This window comes from Coregonus lavaretus (assembly GCF_964263955.1).
Source record: "Coregonus lavaretus genome assembly, contig: HAP1_SCAFFOLD_3819, whole genome shotgun sequence".
Lineage (NCBI taxonomy): Eukaryota > Metazoa > Chordata > Actinopteri > Salmoniformes > Salmonidae > Coregonus > Coregonus lavaretus.
In genome coordinates this window covers 31,169-47,500 of record NW_028161539.1, presented here as the reverse complement: position 1 = coordinate 47,500, position 16,332 = coordinate 31,169, and the positions used below count along the sequence as shown (strand labels likewise).

The 16,332-nt window shown below is 45.6% G+C and overlaps 1 protein-coding gene across 1 annotated transcript in view; it reads left to right on the top strand.

Annotated features, from left to right (window-relative positions):
• Window positions 1-16,100, top strand: part of alkal2b (ALK and LTK ligand 2b) — a gene marked incomplete at its 5' end in the record, with an annotated part of 18,743 nt that extends 2,643 nt beyond the window's left edge. The window contains 2 exons of the mRNA XM_084195033.1: window positions 14,421-14,494; window positions 15,761-16,100. Of these exons, the coding sequence (XP_084051159.1) occupies window positions 14,421-14,485 (65 nt within the window). The 3' untranslated portion in view covers window positions 14,486-14,494; window positions 15,761-16,100. The remainder of the gene's footprint in view (window positions 1-14,420; window positions 14,495-15,760) is intronic.
• Between the last annotated feature and the right edge of the window lie 232 nt (window positions 16,101-16,332).

The following is a 16,332-nucleotide window of genomic DNA, read 5'->3' as shown; positions in this document are numbered from 1 at the left end:
GAGAGGGGTAACAAGTACACTGTAAACACCAATGCAATGTAGAAACAGAAAATATTTATTAGGCCAAACAGTAGCATACAGTAGCATACAACAAAACCATAAACATATGTAAACCAAAAGTATATTCTTTAGAATACAGTAAAGAACACAATTGTCTGTATGGGATCCCGGGGGGGCAGTCCTGGAATTGGTAGGGGGGGGGCAATCACCAGTGCTAAGCTACGCTTCATCTCTTCTCCGGGCTGGGTCTGGCCACAATACTTCGTCCACATCACAAGATAAGTTTTCTCTTGCCAAACATCAAGGGAAGTATCTCCTAGCATGGCGTATCCAACCTTGGACAGAGGCAACCTCTATGTCCCCACATGCGTCATCCATTGCCTGGAGAAGCGGCATGCGGGCATAGGGTTGGCAATCATACACTATCTAGCGCCAGGCTGAGAAGAATTCCTCTATGGGATTTAGAAAAGGTGAATATGGGGGTAGGTGCAAAACTACAAATTGTGGATGGGTGGCAAACCAGTTTTGGACCAGAACAGCCCGGTGAAAACTAACACTGTCCCATATAACCACAAATCTAGCAGGCTCCTTGTCTGGATCAGGGACAAGCATTGTGTAAATTGCACCCAGAAAAGTGAGCATGTGGCCGGTGTGTGGCATTGTGATGGAGGACCCCGTTTTGAGTGATGGCAACACACATAGTTATATTACCCCCACGCTGTCCAGGGACATTGGTAATTGCCCTCTGTCCTATTACATTTCTTCCGCGGCGCCTGGTTTTGGTGAGGTTGAAGCCAACCTCATCCACATAAATAAATGAATGGCGAATTACATGGGCATCCATCTCCAATACTCTCTGTAACAGACAAAAGGATATACAGATGAGTAAATATGGTATGTCTGAAGTACTGGAAGTAGTGTTGCATACATACCTCTACAAAGTCATGTCGCAGATTCTTGACTCTGTCAGAGTTTCAAATGGCACCTTGTAAAGTTGTTTCATCGTCACTTGGTGCCGTTGGAGGATGCGTTGTATGGTCGACAGGTTTACAGCATTGATGTTGTTAAATATGGTGTCATTATTCAAGATATGCTCTCTTATCTCTCGAATCCTAATTGCATTGTTGGCCAAAACCATATTTATAGTTGCAGTCTCTTGTACATCTGTAAACAAGCGTCCTCGTCCTCCATGATGTCTTTGCCTTTCCACTCTGTACAGAATTCAAACACAGCATGTGTTCAGCATAGGAACTGTAAACAATGTACAAATAAATGTAGTACAGCATGATAACCAACCTCATTCATTCAATGCAGTGCAGTAAATGGATGGCTTAGAGTTACAAATGTTTATGCAATACTATGCAGTCATACGTATTTTACAGTACATTACTGTAATGCTAAAATAGTCATTAGATAGTTGCATACCTGTTCTCATTTCTGAAGGTTTGGATTATGGACGCCACTGTAAATAGACTCTCAGTCCAGCCTCTCTCATGGTCAAACTGTGGTTGATCACATGATCAACAAGTGTTGCCCTATTTTTATCAGAGATGGCTCTCCTTCCTTCTCTTCTTTGCCCTCGTCCTCTTCTTCCTCTTCCTCTTCCTCTTCCTCTTCCTCTTCCTCCTCCTCCTCCTCCTCCTCCTCCTCCTCCTCTTCCAACTCTTCGTCTTTGAATTTGTCCTCGTTGTTGTCCCCTGCCTCTCCCTCCTACTCCTCTTGCTCTCCGTCCATTGTTGGCATCCATTGTTCAAAACAGGTAATCTGACCTTTGACCTATTTATAGGCCTATACTACAGTAAAGCAGTGATTGGTTAGTGATCAGTTAAGCAATTAGTGTTTGCAAATGTGAGGAGTGTGTGTGTGACCTGGTGAATAAGTGTAGCATTTTGATTGGTTGTGTTTGGAAAAGGAAAGCAAGTCACTTCCTGTTAGATTGTTGTGCTTTAGGTAGAAAATTGTGTGTAGTGTTTTGAAAAAAGTGTTTTATGCAATTGACAACTGAGTCAAAGGCTGAGAAATAGCTTATGGTTTTGGAGATTTGGTGTGTAGTTTTGCACTTTGAGTGAGAGGTTTCAAAAATCGTGTAACATGAAAAGATTTTGTGTGTAAGCAGTTGGAAAAAACTGTAATTACACTTTGGATGGTGTATCAATACACCCAGTCAGTACAAAGATACAGATGTCCTTCCTAACTCAGTTGAATGAGAGATGAGCTCCCCTAAATGCAACAAAGTCAAATCATTGCTAATTTAACCATTCTCCTATTTGTTTAAAATGCAATTTACTGCTACAGTGGTAAATCGTGACCTTGGCACTATAAGGTTATAGCTGCGCAAAGCAGAGTTCTGAGATACTGAGCATCAAAGTTTTCACTTGCCGGATCTTAGAACCGTTTTTTTTTTTTGTGAATTCTTCTTTCATAACCCATTATGGTCCTCACCTTTAAAGGTACCTTAAGTGAAGAGTATCAAACTCCTGAGACATTTGTAAATCAGTTTTGTTTTTATGGGGTTGCAATCGCAGATATAAATGTATGGCTCTGGGTTCAGCCATATGGTTCTATCTCATACTTCTGAATTAGACATGCTCTGTTTTTAAGACAACTGTAGCTATTTGAATACAGGGCATTCAGAAAGTATTCAGAACCCCTTCCCTTTTTTTTCACATTTTGTTACGTTACAGCCTCATTCTAAAATGGATTAAAATAAGATATTTCCTCATCAGTCTACACACAATACCCCATAATGACAAAGTGAAAACAGGTTTTTAGAATTTTTTGCAAATGTATTAAAGATAAAAAACAGGAATACCTTATTTACATAAGTATTCAGACCCTTTGCTATGAGACTCGAAAATGAGCTCAGGTTCATCCTGTTTCCATTGATCATCCTTGAGATGTTTCTACAACTTGATTGGAGTCCACCTGTGGTAAATTCAATTGATTGGACATGATTTGGGAAGGCACAAAGATGTCTATATAAGGTCCCACAGTTGACAGTGCATGTCAGCGCAACAACCAAGCCATGAGGTTGAAGGAATTGTCCGTAGAGCTCCGAGACAGCATTGTGTCGAGGCACAGATCTAGGGAAGGGTACCAAACCATTTCTGCAGCATTGAATGTCCCCAAGAACACAGTGGCCTCCATTATTCTTAAATGGAAGAAGTTTAGAACCACCAAGAATTTTCCTAGAGCTGGCCGCCCGGCCAAACTGAGCAATCGTGGGAGAAGGGCCTTGGTCAGGGAGGTGACCAAGAACCCGATGGTCACGCTGACAGAGCTCCAGAGTTTCTCTGTGGAGATGGGAGAACATTCCAGAAGGACAACCATCGCTGTAGCACTCCACCAATCAGGCCTTTATGATAGAGTGACCAGACGGAAGCCACTCCTCAGTAAAAGGCACATGACAGTCCTCTTGGAGTTTGCCAAAAGGCAGCTAAAGGACTCTCAGACCATGAGAAACAAGATTCTCTGGTCTGATGAAATCAAGATTGAACTCTTTGGCCTGAATGCCAAGTGTCACGTCTGGAGGAAACCTGGTACCATCCCTATGGTGAAGCATGGGGGTGGCAGCATCATTTACATTTTACATTTACGTCATTTAGCAGACGCTCTTATCCAGAGCGACTTACAAATAGGTGCATTCACTTTATAGCCAGTGGGATAACCACTTTACAATGTATTTTTTTTTGTTTTTGTTTTTTGTTTAAATTTTTTTTGTTTTATTTCTTATTTTTTTTATTTTTTGGGGGGGGGGGGGGGGGGTTGGAGTAAAGGGGGGGGGGGTGGGGGTAGAAGGCTTACTTTATCCTATCCCAGGTATTCCTTAAAGAGGTGGGGTTTCAAATGTCTCCGGAAGGTGGTGAGTGACTCCGCTGTCCTGGCGTCGTGAGGGAGCTTTTTCCACCATTGGGGTGCCAGAGCAGCGAACAGTTTTGACTGGGCTGAGCGGGAACTATGCTTCCGCAGAGGTAGGGGAGCCAGCAGGCCAGAGGTGGATGAACGCAGTGCCCTCGTTTGGGTGTAGGGACTGATCAGAGCCTGAAGGTACGGAGGTGCCGTTCCCCTCACAGCTCCGTAGGCAAGCACCATGGTCTTGTAGCAGATGCGAGCTTCAACTGGAAGCCAGTGGAGTGTGCGGAGGAGCGGGGTGACGTGAGAGAACTTGGGAAGGTTGAACACCAGACGGGCTGCGGCATTCTGGATGAGTTGTAGGGGTTTAATGGCACAGGCAGGGAGCCCAGCCAACAGCGAGTTGCAGTAATCCAGATGGGAGATGACAAGTGCCTGGATTAGGACCTGTGCCGCTTCCTGTGTAAGGCAGGGTCGTACTCTCCGAATGTTGTAGAGCATGAACCTACAGGATCGGGTCACCGCCTTGATGTTAGCGGAGAACGACAGGGTGTTGTCCAGGGTCACGCCAAGGCTCTTCGCACTCTGGGAGGAGGACACAACGGAGTTGTCAACCGTGATGGCGAGATCATGGAACGGGCAGTCCTTCCCCGGGAGGAAGAGCAGCTCCGTCTTGCCGAGGTTCAGCTTGAGGTGGTGATCCGTCATCCATACTGATATGTCTGCCAGACATGCAGAGATGCGATTCGCCACCTGGTTATCAGAAGGGGGAAAGGAGAAGATTAGTTGTGAGTCGTCAGCGTAGCAATGATAGGAGAGGCCATGCGAGGATATGACAGAGCCAAGTGAGTTGGTGTATAGCGAGAATAGGAGAGGGCCTAGAACTGAGTCCTGGGGGACACCAGTGGTGAGAGCACATGGTGCGGAGACAGCTTCTCGCCATGCCACTTGGTAGGAGCGACCGGTCAGGTAGGACGCAATCCAAGAGTAAGCCGCGCCGGAGATGCCCAGCTCGGAGAGGGTGGAGAGGAGGATCTGATGGTTCACAGTATCAAAGGCAGCAGACAGGTCTAGAAGGACAAGAGCAGAGGAGAGAGAGTTAGCTTTAGCAGTGCGGAGAGCCTCTGTGACACAGAGAAGAGCAGTCTCAGTTGAATGACCAGTCTTGAAACCTGACTGGTTTGGATCAAGAAGGTCATTCTGAGAGAGATAGCAAGAGAGTTGGCTAAAGACGGCACGCTCAATAGTTTTGGAGAGAAAAGAAAGAAGGGATACTGGTCTGTAGTTGTTGACATCGGAGGGATCGAGTGTTGGTTTTTTGAGAAGGGATGCAACTCTCGCTCTCTTGAAGACGGAAGGGACATAGCCAGCGGTCAAGGATGAGTTGATCAGCGAGGTGAGGTAAGGGAGAAGGTCACCGGAGATGGTCTGGAGAAGAGAGGAGGGGATAGGGTCAAGCGGGCAGGTTGTTGGGCGGCCTGCCGTCACAAGTCGCAAGATTTTATCTGGAGAGAGAGGGGAGAAAGAAGTCAAAGCATAGGGTAGGGCAGTGTGAGCAGGACCAGCAGTATCATTTGACTTAACAAACGAGGATCGGATGTCGTCAACCTTCTTTTCAAAATGGTTGATGAAGTCATCCACAGAGAGGGAGGGGGGGGGGGGGGGGGTTCAGCAGGGAGGACAATGTGGCAAAGAGCTTCCTAGGGTTAGAGGCGGATGCTTGGAATTTAGAGTGGTAGAAAGTGGCCTTAGCAGGCCTCAGGTCTGCAGGGAGTCTAGTTTTCTTCCATTTCCGCTCAGCTGCCCGGAGCTCTGTTCTGTGAGCTCGCAATGAGTCATCAAGCCACGGAGCTGGAGGGGAGGACCGAGCCGGCCGGGAGGATAGGGGACATAGAGAGTCAAAGGATGCAGAAAGGGAGGAGAGGAGGGTTGAGGAGGCAGAATCAGGAGATTGGAGGGAGAAGGATTGAGCAGAGGGAAGAGATGATAGGATGGAAGAGGAGAGAGTAGCGGGAGAGAGAGAGCGAAGGTTGCGACGGCGCATTACCATCTGTGTAGGGGCAGAGTGAGTAGTGTTGGAAGAGAGGGAGAGAGAAAAGGATACAAAGTAGTGGTCGGAGACTTGGAGGGGAGTTGCAGTGAGATTAGTAGAAGAACAGCATCTAGTAAAGATGAGGTCAAGCGTATTGCCTGCCTTGTGAGTAGGGGGGGACGGTGAGAGGGTGAGGTCAAAAGAGGAGAGGAGTGGAAAGAAGGAGGCAGAGAGAAATGAGTCAAATGTAGACGTAGGGAGGTTGAAATCCCCCAGAACTGTGAGGGGTGAGCCATCCTCAGGAAAGGAACTTATCAAGGCGTCAAGCTCATTGATGAACTCACCAAGGGAACCTGGAGGGCGATAGATGACAAGGATATTAAGCTTAAATGGGCTAGTGACTGTGACAGCATGGAATTCAAATGAGGAGATAGACAGATGGGTCAGGGGAAAAATTGAGAATGTCCACTTGGGAGAGATGAGGATTCCTGTGCCACCACCCCGCTGACCAGATGCTCTCGGGGTATGCGAGAACACATGGTCAGACGAGGAGAGAGCAGCAGGAGTAGCAGTGTTTTCAGTGGTAATCCATGTTTCCGTCAGCGCCAAGAAGTCGAGGGACTGGAGGGTAGCATAGGCTGGGATGAAGTCTGCCTTGTTGGCAGCAGAACGGCAGTTCCAGAGGCTGCCTGAGACCTGGAACTCCACGTGGGTCGTGCGTGCAGGGACCACCAGGTTAGAGAGGCAGCAGCCACGCGGTGTGAGGCGTTAGTGTAGCCTGTGCGGAGAGGAGAGAACAGGGATAGGCAGAGGCATAGTTGACAGGCTGCAGCAGATGGCTACAATAATGTAGAGGAGATCGGAATAAAATGAACTAAACATCTGGGAAAGGAGAGAGCGGGGCCTCCCTCACCACAATTCCCAAATATAACTCTCCCAACTTCCACCTCAGAAACTATAATTGTTGTAAACTACAGCGGTTCAATGTTTTCTAGGAATAGACTAACCTAGTTTATTCAGCTAGCTAACTAGGTGCAGTATTATTCCGTGAAAAACGTCCGGGCACCTCGTCATAAGACGCCACAGCCAGATAGCATGCCGGTCTCCAGCAGCAGGGTTTAGCGCCAATACTCAGCCACAACAACCACCAGTGTATCAACACACAAGCAGATCGTTCGTGTCCGTGTCTAACGTTGTGGGTTAGTCCCGACAGCTTGAGCGAGTCCGTCGTCAACTTATTCAGCCAGTTAGTTAGCTAGAATAGTTAGCAAACTAGCTAGCCATTGCTTTCAGACAAAGAAGAACCCCTCCTTTCATGTTGTGGCATGTTGTGGCAATGTTTTTCAGCGGCAGGAACTGGGAGACTAGTCAGGATCGAGGATCGAGGGAATGATGAACAGAGAGATCCTTGATGAAAACCTGCTCCAGAGCGCTCAGGACCTCAGACTGGGGCAAAGGTTCACCTTCCAATAGGACAGCGACCCTAAGCACACAGCCAACACAACGCAGGAGTGGCTTCGGGAAAAGTCTCTGAATGTCCTTGAGTGGCCCGGGCAGAGACTGGACTCGAACCCGATCTAACATCTCTGGAGAGACATGAAAATAGCTGTGCAGCGACACTCCCCATCCAACCTGACAGCTTGAGAGGATCTGCAGAGAAGAATGGGAGAAACTCCCCAAATACCGGTGTGCCAAGCTTGTAACGTCATACCCAAGAACACTCAAGGCTGTAATCACTGCCAAAGGTGCTTCAACAAAGTACTGAGTAAACAGTCTGAATACTTATGTTAATGTGGTATTTCAGTTTTTGTATTTGTAATACTTTTTGCAAAAGTTTCTACAAAGTTTCTGCAAAAGTTTTTGCTTTGTCATTATGGGGTTTTGTGTGTAGATTGATTAGGGAAAAAAAACGATTTAATACATTTTAGAATAAGGCTGTAACGCAACAAAAAGTGTAAATGGTCAAGGGGTCTGAACACTGTAAATGATAGAATAACACAATTTTACCAAGATAGAGTCAGTATACATCATCAAAAACGTAAATAAATGTATTATGATCATTGTGGTCCTCTGTAGCTCAATTGGTAGAGCATGGCGCTTGTAACACCAGGGTAGTGGGTTCGATCCCCGGGACCACCCATACGTAAAAATGTATGCGCACATGACTGTAAGTCGCTTTGGATAAAAGTGTCTGCTAAATGGCATATTATATTATTATATCATCAAGCGAATTACTGTCATCACTAATTTATTCCACATTTTGTTGTGTTACAGCCTGAATTCAAAATTGATTTTTTTTCTCACCCATCTACACACAATAATGAAATAAAACCCCATAATGACAAAGTGAAAAATTGTTTTACATATTGTTTGCTAATTTATTGAATATGAAATACAGAAATATCTAATTTTAAAAAAAGCATTCACACCCCTGAGTATTAACACCCCTGGAGTAGTGACCTGAGGGAACACACTAAATGTATTAAGTGTTATGAAATGTGAATTCATGTAATATTTTTAATTGTGTATAACTGCCTTAATGTTGCTGGACCCCAGGAAGAGTAGCTGCTGCCTTGGCAGGAACTAATGGGTATCCATTGAAAAGACATGTCACGTACGTTAAGAGACGGGTCGAACCAAGTTGCAGCGTGAAAGGCGTACATGTTTATTAACTAATAAACACACGACACAGTAACCAAAATAACAAACTTAACCGTGACCGTCCAAAGGGCTAACACACAAGCCTAAACAGGAACACAACAAAAACCCACAACACAGGCAGGAAAACTGGCTGCCTAAGTATGATCCCCAATCAGAGACAACGAGCGACAGCTGCCTCTGATTGGGAACCACACCCGGCCAAACATAGAAATACAAACCTAGAATATTCACACCCTGACCAAACTAGCTGGAGTTATATAGGCCAGGGCGTGACAATACATGTTACAGCCGTGAGTCTTTCTGGGTAAGTCTCTAAGAGCTTTGCTCACCTGGACTGTACAATATTTGCACATTATTCTTTTTAAAATTCTTCAAGCTATGTCAAGGTGGTTGTTGATCATTGTTAGACAGCCATTTTCAAGTCTTGCCATAGATTTCCAAGCCTATTTAAGTCAAAACTGCAACTAGGCCACTCAGGAACATTCAATGTCGTCTCGGTAAGCAACTCCAGCGTATATTTGGCCCTGCGTTTTAGGTTATTGTCCTGCTGAAAGGTGAATGTCTCCCAGTGTCTGTTTGAAAGCAGACTGAACTAGGTTTTCCTCTAGAATGTTGCCTGTGCGTAGCTCTATTCCGTTTCTTATTATCCTAAAAAACTCCCTAGTCCTTGCCGATGACAAGCATACCCATAAGATGATGCAGCCACCACCATGCTTGAAAATATGAAGAGTGGTACTCGATGATGTGCCGTGTTGGATTTGCCCCAAACATAGTGATTTGTATTCAGGACATAAAGTTAATTTCTTTGCCACATTTTTTGCAGTATTAATTTAGTGCCTTATTGCAAACAGGATGCATGTTTTGGAATACTTTTATTCTGTACAGCCTTCCTTCTTTTCACTCTATCATTTAGGTTAGTATTGTAGAGTAACTACAATGTTGTTGATCCATCCTCAGTTTTCTACTATCACAGCCATTAAACTCTGTAACTGTTTTTACGTCACCATTAGCCTCATGGTGAAATCCCTGAGCGGTTTCCTTCCTCTCTGGGAACTGAGTTAGGAAGGGCGCCTGTATCTTTGTAGTGACTGGGTGTATTGATTCACCAACCAATTAATAACTTCACCATGCTCAAAGGAATATTCAATGTCTGTTTATTTAATTTTTTTACCCATCTACCAATAGGTGCCCTTATTTGCGAGGCATTGGAAAACCTCCCTGGTCTTTGTGGTTGAATCTGTGTATGAAATTCACTACTCGACTGAGGGACCTTACAAATAATTGTATGTGTGGGGTACAGAGATGAGCTAGTCATTCAAAAATCATGTTAAAGACCATTATTGCACACAGAGTGAGTCCATGCAACTTATTATGTGACTTGTTAAGCACATTTTTACTCCTGAACTTATTTAGGCTTGCCATAACAAAGGGGTTGAATACTTATTGACCAAGGCATTTCAGCTTTTCATTTTTAATTCATTTGTAAAAATATCTAAAAACATAATTCCGCTTTGACATTATGGGGTATTGTGTGTAGGCCAGTGATACAAAATCGTATTTTAATCCATTTTAAATTCAGGCTGTAACCCAACAAAATGTGGAAAAAGTCAAGGGGTGTGAATACTTTGTGATGGCACTGTACTTTAAGATTTGTTTTTTTGCTGGCTAGACTAGCCAAGATCATACTTAGAGGGAGATGGCAAAGATGTGTTCTGATTGGTCTGTATTTGATCAGGCCTGTGATTGGATTGCAGAAAGGAAACGTTTAGCGTCAAGTTGAAATGGGTTTATGCAGATAGAACTTTCTAGTTTTGTCTTTTTTTTCCACTTAAAATTAAATTTTTCAAAAACCAATCTACCCAGACATATGAAGAACCATCTAAGATCAATTATACTGTATGTGACTAATTCATTTAGTTTTTTTACAAAAATGTCAGATAGAACCTTATAGTCCAAATGAAACGAACACCCCCACCTCTCTGTCATGGTTTAAACCATGTAGCTGCACTTGTCATCCGGGGACAGTCCCATATTTCCCTTTTCAGGTGTCTTCACTTCACTTCTTTACTTCACTTCTTCACAAGACATTGTGAGATCCAGATTACCAAGAAATTCTTTCTGCCTGCCCCCTCCTCTCTCTCCCTCACCTGCTCTTTCTCTTTGCTAATGTGAGTGTGTGTTCAGTCTTCGGTCTGTTGCCTGTAGAATATCCTAGCCTATTCATTGATGATAGGCCCTGCTTTACTGAGGTTGCGAGACATTGCAAGCCAAGAAATTGCGAGATACAGCATTCCATTGCGAGATACAGCTTTTTGATTGCTGATAGATGGGCCTAGTGAACAGTTCTGACTGTCTGTCTGGTGGCTGACCTGCCTATACTGATAGATGGGCCTAGTGCACAGTTCTGACTGTCTGTCTGGTGGCTGACCTGCCTATACTGATAGATGGGCCTAGTGCACAGTTCTGACTGTCTGTCTGGTGGCTGACCTGCCTATACTGATAGATGGGCCTAGTGCACAGTTCTGACTGTCTGTCTGGTGGCTGACCTGCCTATACTGATAGATGGGCCTAGTGAACAGTTCTGACTGTCTGTCTGGTGGCTGACCTGCCTATACTGATAGATGGGCCTAGTGAACAGTTCTGACTGTCTGTCTGGTGGCTGACCTGCCTATACTGATAGATGGGCCTAGTGCACAGTTCTGACTGTCTGTCTGGTGGCTGACCTGCCTATACTGATAGATGGGCCTAGTGAACAGTTCTGACTGTCTGTCTGGTGGCTGACCTGCCTATACTGATAGATGGGCCTAGTGAACAGTTCTGACTGTCTGTCTGGTGGCTGACCTGCCTATACTGATAGATGGGCCTAGTGAACAGTTCTGACTGTCTGTCTGGTGGCTGACCTGCCTATACTGATATATGGGCCTAGTGCACAGTTCTGACTGTCTGTCTGGTGGCTGACCTGCCTATACTGATAGATGGGCCTAGTGAACAGTTCTGACTGTCTGTCTGGTGGCTGACCTGCCTATACTGATAGATGGGCCTAGTGAACAGTTCTGACTGTCTGTCTGGTGGCTGACCTGCCTATACTGATAGATGGGCCTAGTGCACAGTTCTGACTGTCTGTCTGGTGGCTGACCTGCCTATACTGATAGATGGGCCTAGTGAACAGTTCTGACTGTCTGTCTGGTGGCTGACCTGCCTATACTGATAGATGGGCCTAGTGAACAGTTCTGACTGTCTGTCTGGTGGCTGACCTGCCTATACTGATAGATGGGCCGAACAGTTCTGACTGTCTGTCTGGTGGCTGACCTGCCTGTACTGATAGATGGGCCTAGTGCACAGTTCTGACTGTCTGTCTGGTGGCTGACCTGCCTATACTGATAGATGGGCCGAACAGTTCTGACTGTCTGTCTGGTGGCTGACCTGCCTGTACTGATAGATGGGCCTAGTGAACAGTTCTGACTGTCTGTCTGGTGGCTGACCTGCCTATACTGATAGATGGGCCTAGTGAACAGTTCTGACTGTCTGTCTGGTGGCTGACCTGCCTATACTGATAGATGGGCCTAGTGAACAGTTCTGACTGTCTGTCTGGTGGCTGACCTGCCTATACTGATAGATGGGCCTAGTGCACAGTTCTGACTGTCTGTCTGGTGGCTGACCTGCCTATACTGATAGATGGGCCTAGTGAACAGTTCTGACTGTCTGTCTGGTGGCTGACCTGCCTATACTGATAGATGGGCCTAGTGAACAGTTCTGACTGTCTGTCTGGTGGCTGACCTGCCTATACTGATAGATGGGCCTAGTGAACAGTTCTGACTGTCTGTCTGGTGGCTGACCTGCCTATACTGATATATGGGCCTAGTGCACAGTTCTGACTGTCTGTCTGGTGGCTGACCTGCCTATACTGATAGATGGGCCTAGTGAACAGTTCTGACTGTCTGTCTGGTGGCTGACCTGCCTATACTGATAGATGGGCCTAGTGCACAGTTCTGACTGTCTGTCTGGTGGCTGACCTGCCTATACTGATAGATGGGCCTAGTGAACAGTTCTGACTGTCTGTCTGGTGGCTGACCTGCCTATACTGATAGATGGGCCTAGTGAACAGTTCTGACTGTCTGTCTGGTGGCTGACCTGCCTATACTGATAGATGGGCCGAACAGTTCTGACTGTCTGTCTGGTGGCTGACCTGCCTGTACTGATAGATGGGCCTAGTGCACAGTTCTGACTGTCTGTCTGGTGGCTGACCTGCCTATACTGATAGATGGGCCGAACAGTTCTGACTGTCTGTCTGGTGGCTGACCTGCCTGTACTGATAGATGGGCCTAGTGAACAGTTCTGACTGTCTGTCTGGTGGCTGACCTGCCTATACTGATAGATGGGCCTAGTGAACAGTTCTGACTGTCTGTCTGGTGGCTGACCTGCCTATACTGATAGATGGGCCTAGTGAACAGTTCTGACTGTCTGTCTGGTGGCTGACCTGCCTATACTGATAGATGGGCCTAGTGAACAGTTCTGACTGTCTGTCTGGTGGCTGACCTGCCTATACTGATAGATGGGCCTAGTGAACAGTTTTGACTGTCTGTCTGGTGGCTGACCTGCCTATACTGATAGATGGGCCTAGTGAACAGTTCTGACTGTCTGTCTGGTGGCTGACCTGCCTATACTGATAGATGGGCCTAGTGAACAGTTCTGACTGTCTGTCTGGTGGCTGACCTGCCTATACTGATAGATGGGCCGAACAGTTCTGACTGTCTGTCTGGTGGCTGACCTGCCTGTACTGATAGATGGGCCTAGTGCACAGTTCTGACTGTCTGTCTGGTGGCTGACCTGCCTATACTGATAGATGGGCCTAGTGAACAGTTCTGACTGTCTGTCTTGTGGCTGACCTGCCTATACTGTGCCGCTCCCCTCTCACTCTGTCCCTCGCTAGCTCGCTATGAAATATGTAAGTGTTTGTGTTCTCGGAAGTACGGCAACTAATCAGTCTCTTCCGTTCCAAAAATACTGAATCTTAGGAGTCGAGGAGTCGATGAGTTGACAATGAGATTCGACATGCAAGGGAATCAATTATTTTGTTGTCGACTCTCCACCATTACGTCATCGTCGTTAACAGTTGGGAAAATGTCAGAGAAAGGCCAGAGACAGCAGAGAAGTCATGTATGGTGGCGATACTTTGAGAAGTTAAATGAGAAGGAAATGCAGACTTTGTGAGGTGGAATTGAGGTACCGTAACGGTAGTACAGGTGCAAGGTTCACCATCTGAAAGGGACAAACGGTGAGACCCAAACCGTTGCTGGCAGCAGCGCAGCTGCATTGTGAATTCAAATGGAATGTTATGAATTTCTCCTATCGTTTTAATGAAAATTGGGCCACAGAAATAAACATTTTGCAATGGCCATCTCAGTCTCTGGACTTCAAACCCATTGACAACCTGTGCTTTGAATTGTAGAGGGCAGTCCATAAGCGTAGACGAAGGATATCAAGGATCTGGAAAGATTCTGCATGGAGGAATGGTGTAAGATCTCTCCCAATGTGTTCTCTAACTCATAAAACAATTTAGAAAAAGGCTCAGTGCTGTTATCCTCGCTAGGTAAGGTATTGAAAACAGGGTTGCCAATATTTTTTACCCCTACCTTTAAAAAAAAAGATGTATTTCTTGTTAAACAAAATCTCTTTCTCTGAGCAATTGTATTAGTATAAAATTATTTTCAAATTTTTGGGATCAATATAGCTCAGTATTTGAATTATTACAGTCATTATTGTTAATCTTTATTATTCTAAATGATAACAATGATGCATTCCAGCATTTTGTCAGTTATTCAAAACATTGTTATTGTTGTTTGTAGACTGACCTGTTGTGTGTGTTGTGTTTCAGACTATAAGAGGTGCGCCCGTCTTCTCACCCGACTAGCAGGCAGTCAGAGATGTACAGAGAGGTAGAATACCCTGGTAAGACTATGGAATATCATCTACATTTCTCTCTCTATTTCTCTCTCTCTCCCTCCCCTTTCTCTCTGTCTCTGCCAGTGTTAGAGCGGTAGAGAGTATATAATGAATCTCACCCTCTTCCCCTTCGCTCTCCCTCCTTCCCTCTCACCCTCTTCCCCTCCCTTTCCCTCCCTCTCTCCATCCTTCCCTCTTTCTGTCTCTCCCTCTCTCTCCATCCTTCCCTCTCTCTCCCTCCTTCCCTCTCTCTCTTCTTCCTTCCCTCTTTCTGTCTCTCCCTCTCTTTCTCCCTCCTTCCCTCTCTCTCCCTCCTTCCCTCTTTCTGTCTCTCCCTCTCTCTCTCCCTCCTTCCCTCTCTCTCCCTCCTTCCCTCTCTCTCTTCTTCCTTCCCTCTTTCTGTCTCTCCCTCTCTTTCTCCCTCCTTCCCTCTCTCTCCCTCCTTCCCTCTTTCTGTCTCTCCCTCTCTCTCTCCCTCCTTCCCTCTCTCTCTCCCTCCTTCCCTCTCTCTCCCGCCTTCCCTCTCTCTCTTCTTCCTTCCCTCTTTCTGTCTCTCCCTCTCTCTCTACCAGTGTTACAAGGGTAGAGAGTTTATAATGAGTATCTTTATAGCAGATAAATCAGCATGTGTGTCCTCCTGCAGGGGTGGGCTCCATGGCAGTACAATTCAGTGGTGTAATTCAATAACAATTTGCAGGTCTTTAAATTCCAGTGTCAGACTGCAGCCGTTGATTTAATGTTGTCGTAAAACATCAGGAGAATATCAGAAAGATATTAAAGTGGACAAAACAGAATGATGTTTTTCGAATGTAGATATGACTCATGTGAAACAGGGGATCTCTCTCTGTCTCTCCACTTTCTTTCTCTCTCGCTCTCACTGTCTGCCTTGATTCTGCTCATCTCTCTCTCTCTCTCTCTCTCTCTCTCTCTCTCTCTCTCTCTCTCTCTCTCTCTCTCTCTCTCTCTCTCTCGCTCTCTCTCTCTCTCTCTCTTCTCTCTCTCTCTCTCTCTCTCTCTCTCTCTCAGATATATCGTTAGTCTGTCATGTCTCTATATGTTATTAATACCACTCTCAGACCACCTTCTCTTTCAAGGAATTCCACATGCAGCCATGTACAAAGTTCACTAAATCTCTCTCTCTCTCTCTCTCTCTCTCTCTCTCTCTCTCTCTCTCTCTCTCTCTCTCTCTCTCTCTCTCTCTCTCTCTCTCTCTCTCTCTCTCTCTCTCTCTCTCTCTCTCTCTCTCTCTCTCTCTCTCTCTCTCTCTCTCAGAGCCCATAAAAGAGAGAAGTGCCTTGGAAAGCGCTACAGGGAATTGAGATGAACTGAGAGATGGCTGTCTATTTGTGTCATGGAGATTGTTGGTTATATGTTCGCTCCACAGACTGCCACTGTTTGCAGAGAGCTTACACGTACTCTACTCTACATTCTAAATGGTGCAAATGAAGATGATAGTTCTACTGCCAAAAACCATGACGACGCAACACGTGGATGCTAGTTTACGACACTTGGATTATATATTCAAAACGACATGCCACTCTGTGGAACTGCTTCAATGGTCATCGACATGCCTTCACGTTTTTAATTTTAGTTTTAGTTTTTCAGCATTTTGCTTTGGACTTTGGTTGGACTTTGGTTGGAGGTTGGACGGTGTATCTGAGCTGTGGTTGTTGTATGTTGTGGGCAGTGGTTGCAGACAGAACTCTAGACAGTAGTCTCGATAATATCTTCAGCTACATTCCACAAAAGTGAACTAATCTCTGATAGAATGACTGACTGGTAGCCTGGTGGTAATCTCTGATAGAATGACTGACTGAAACCCCACCTCTTTAAGGAATACCTGG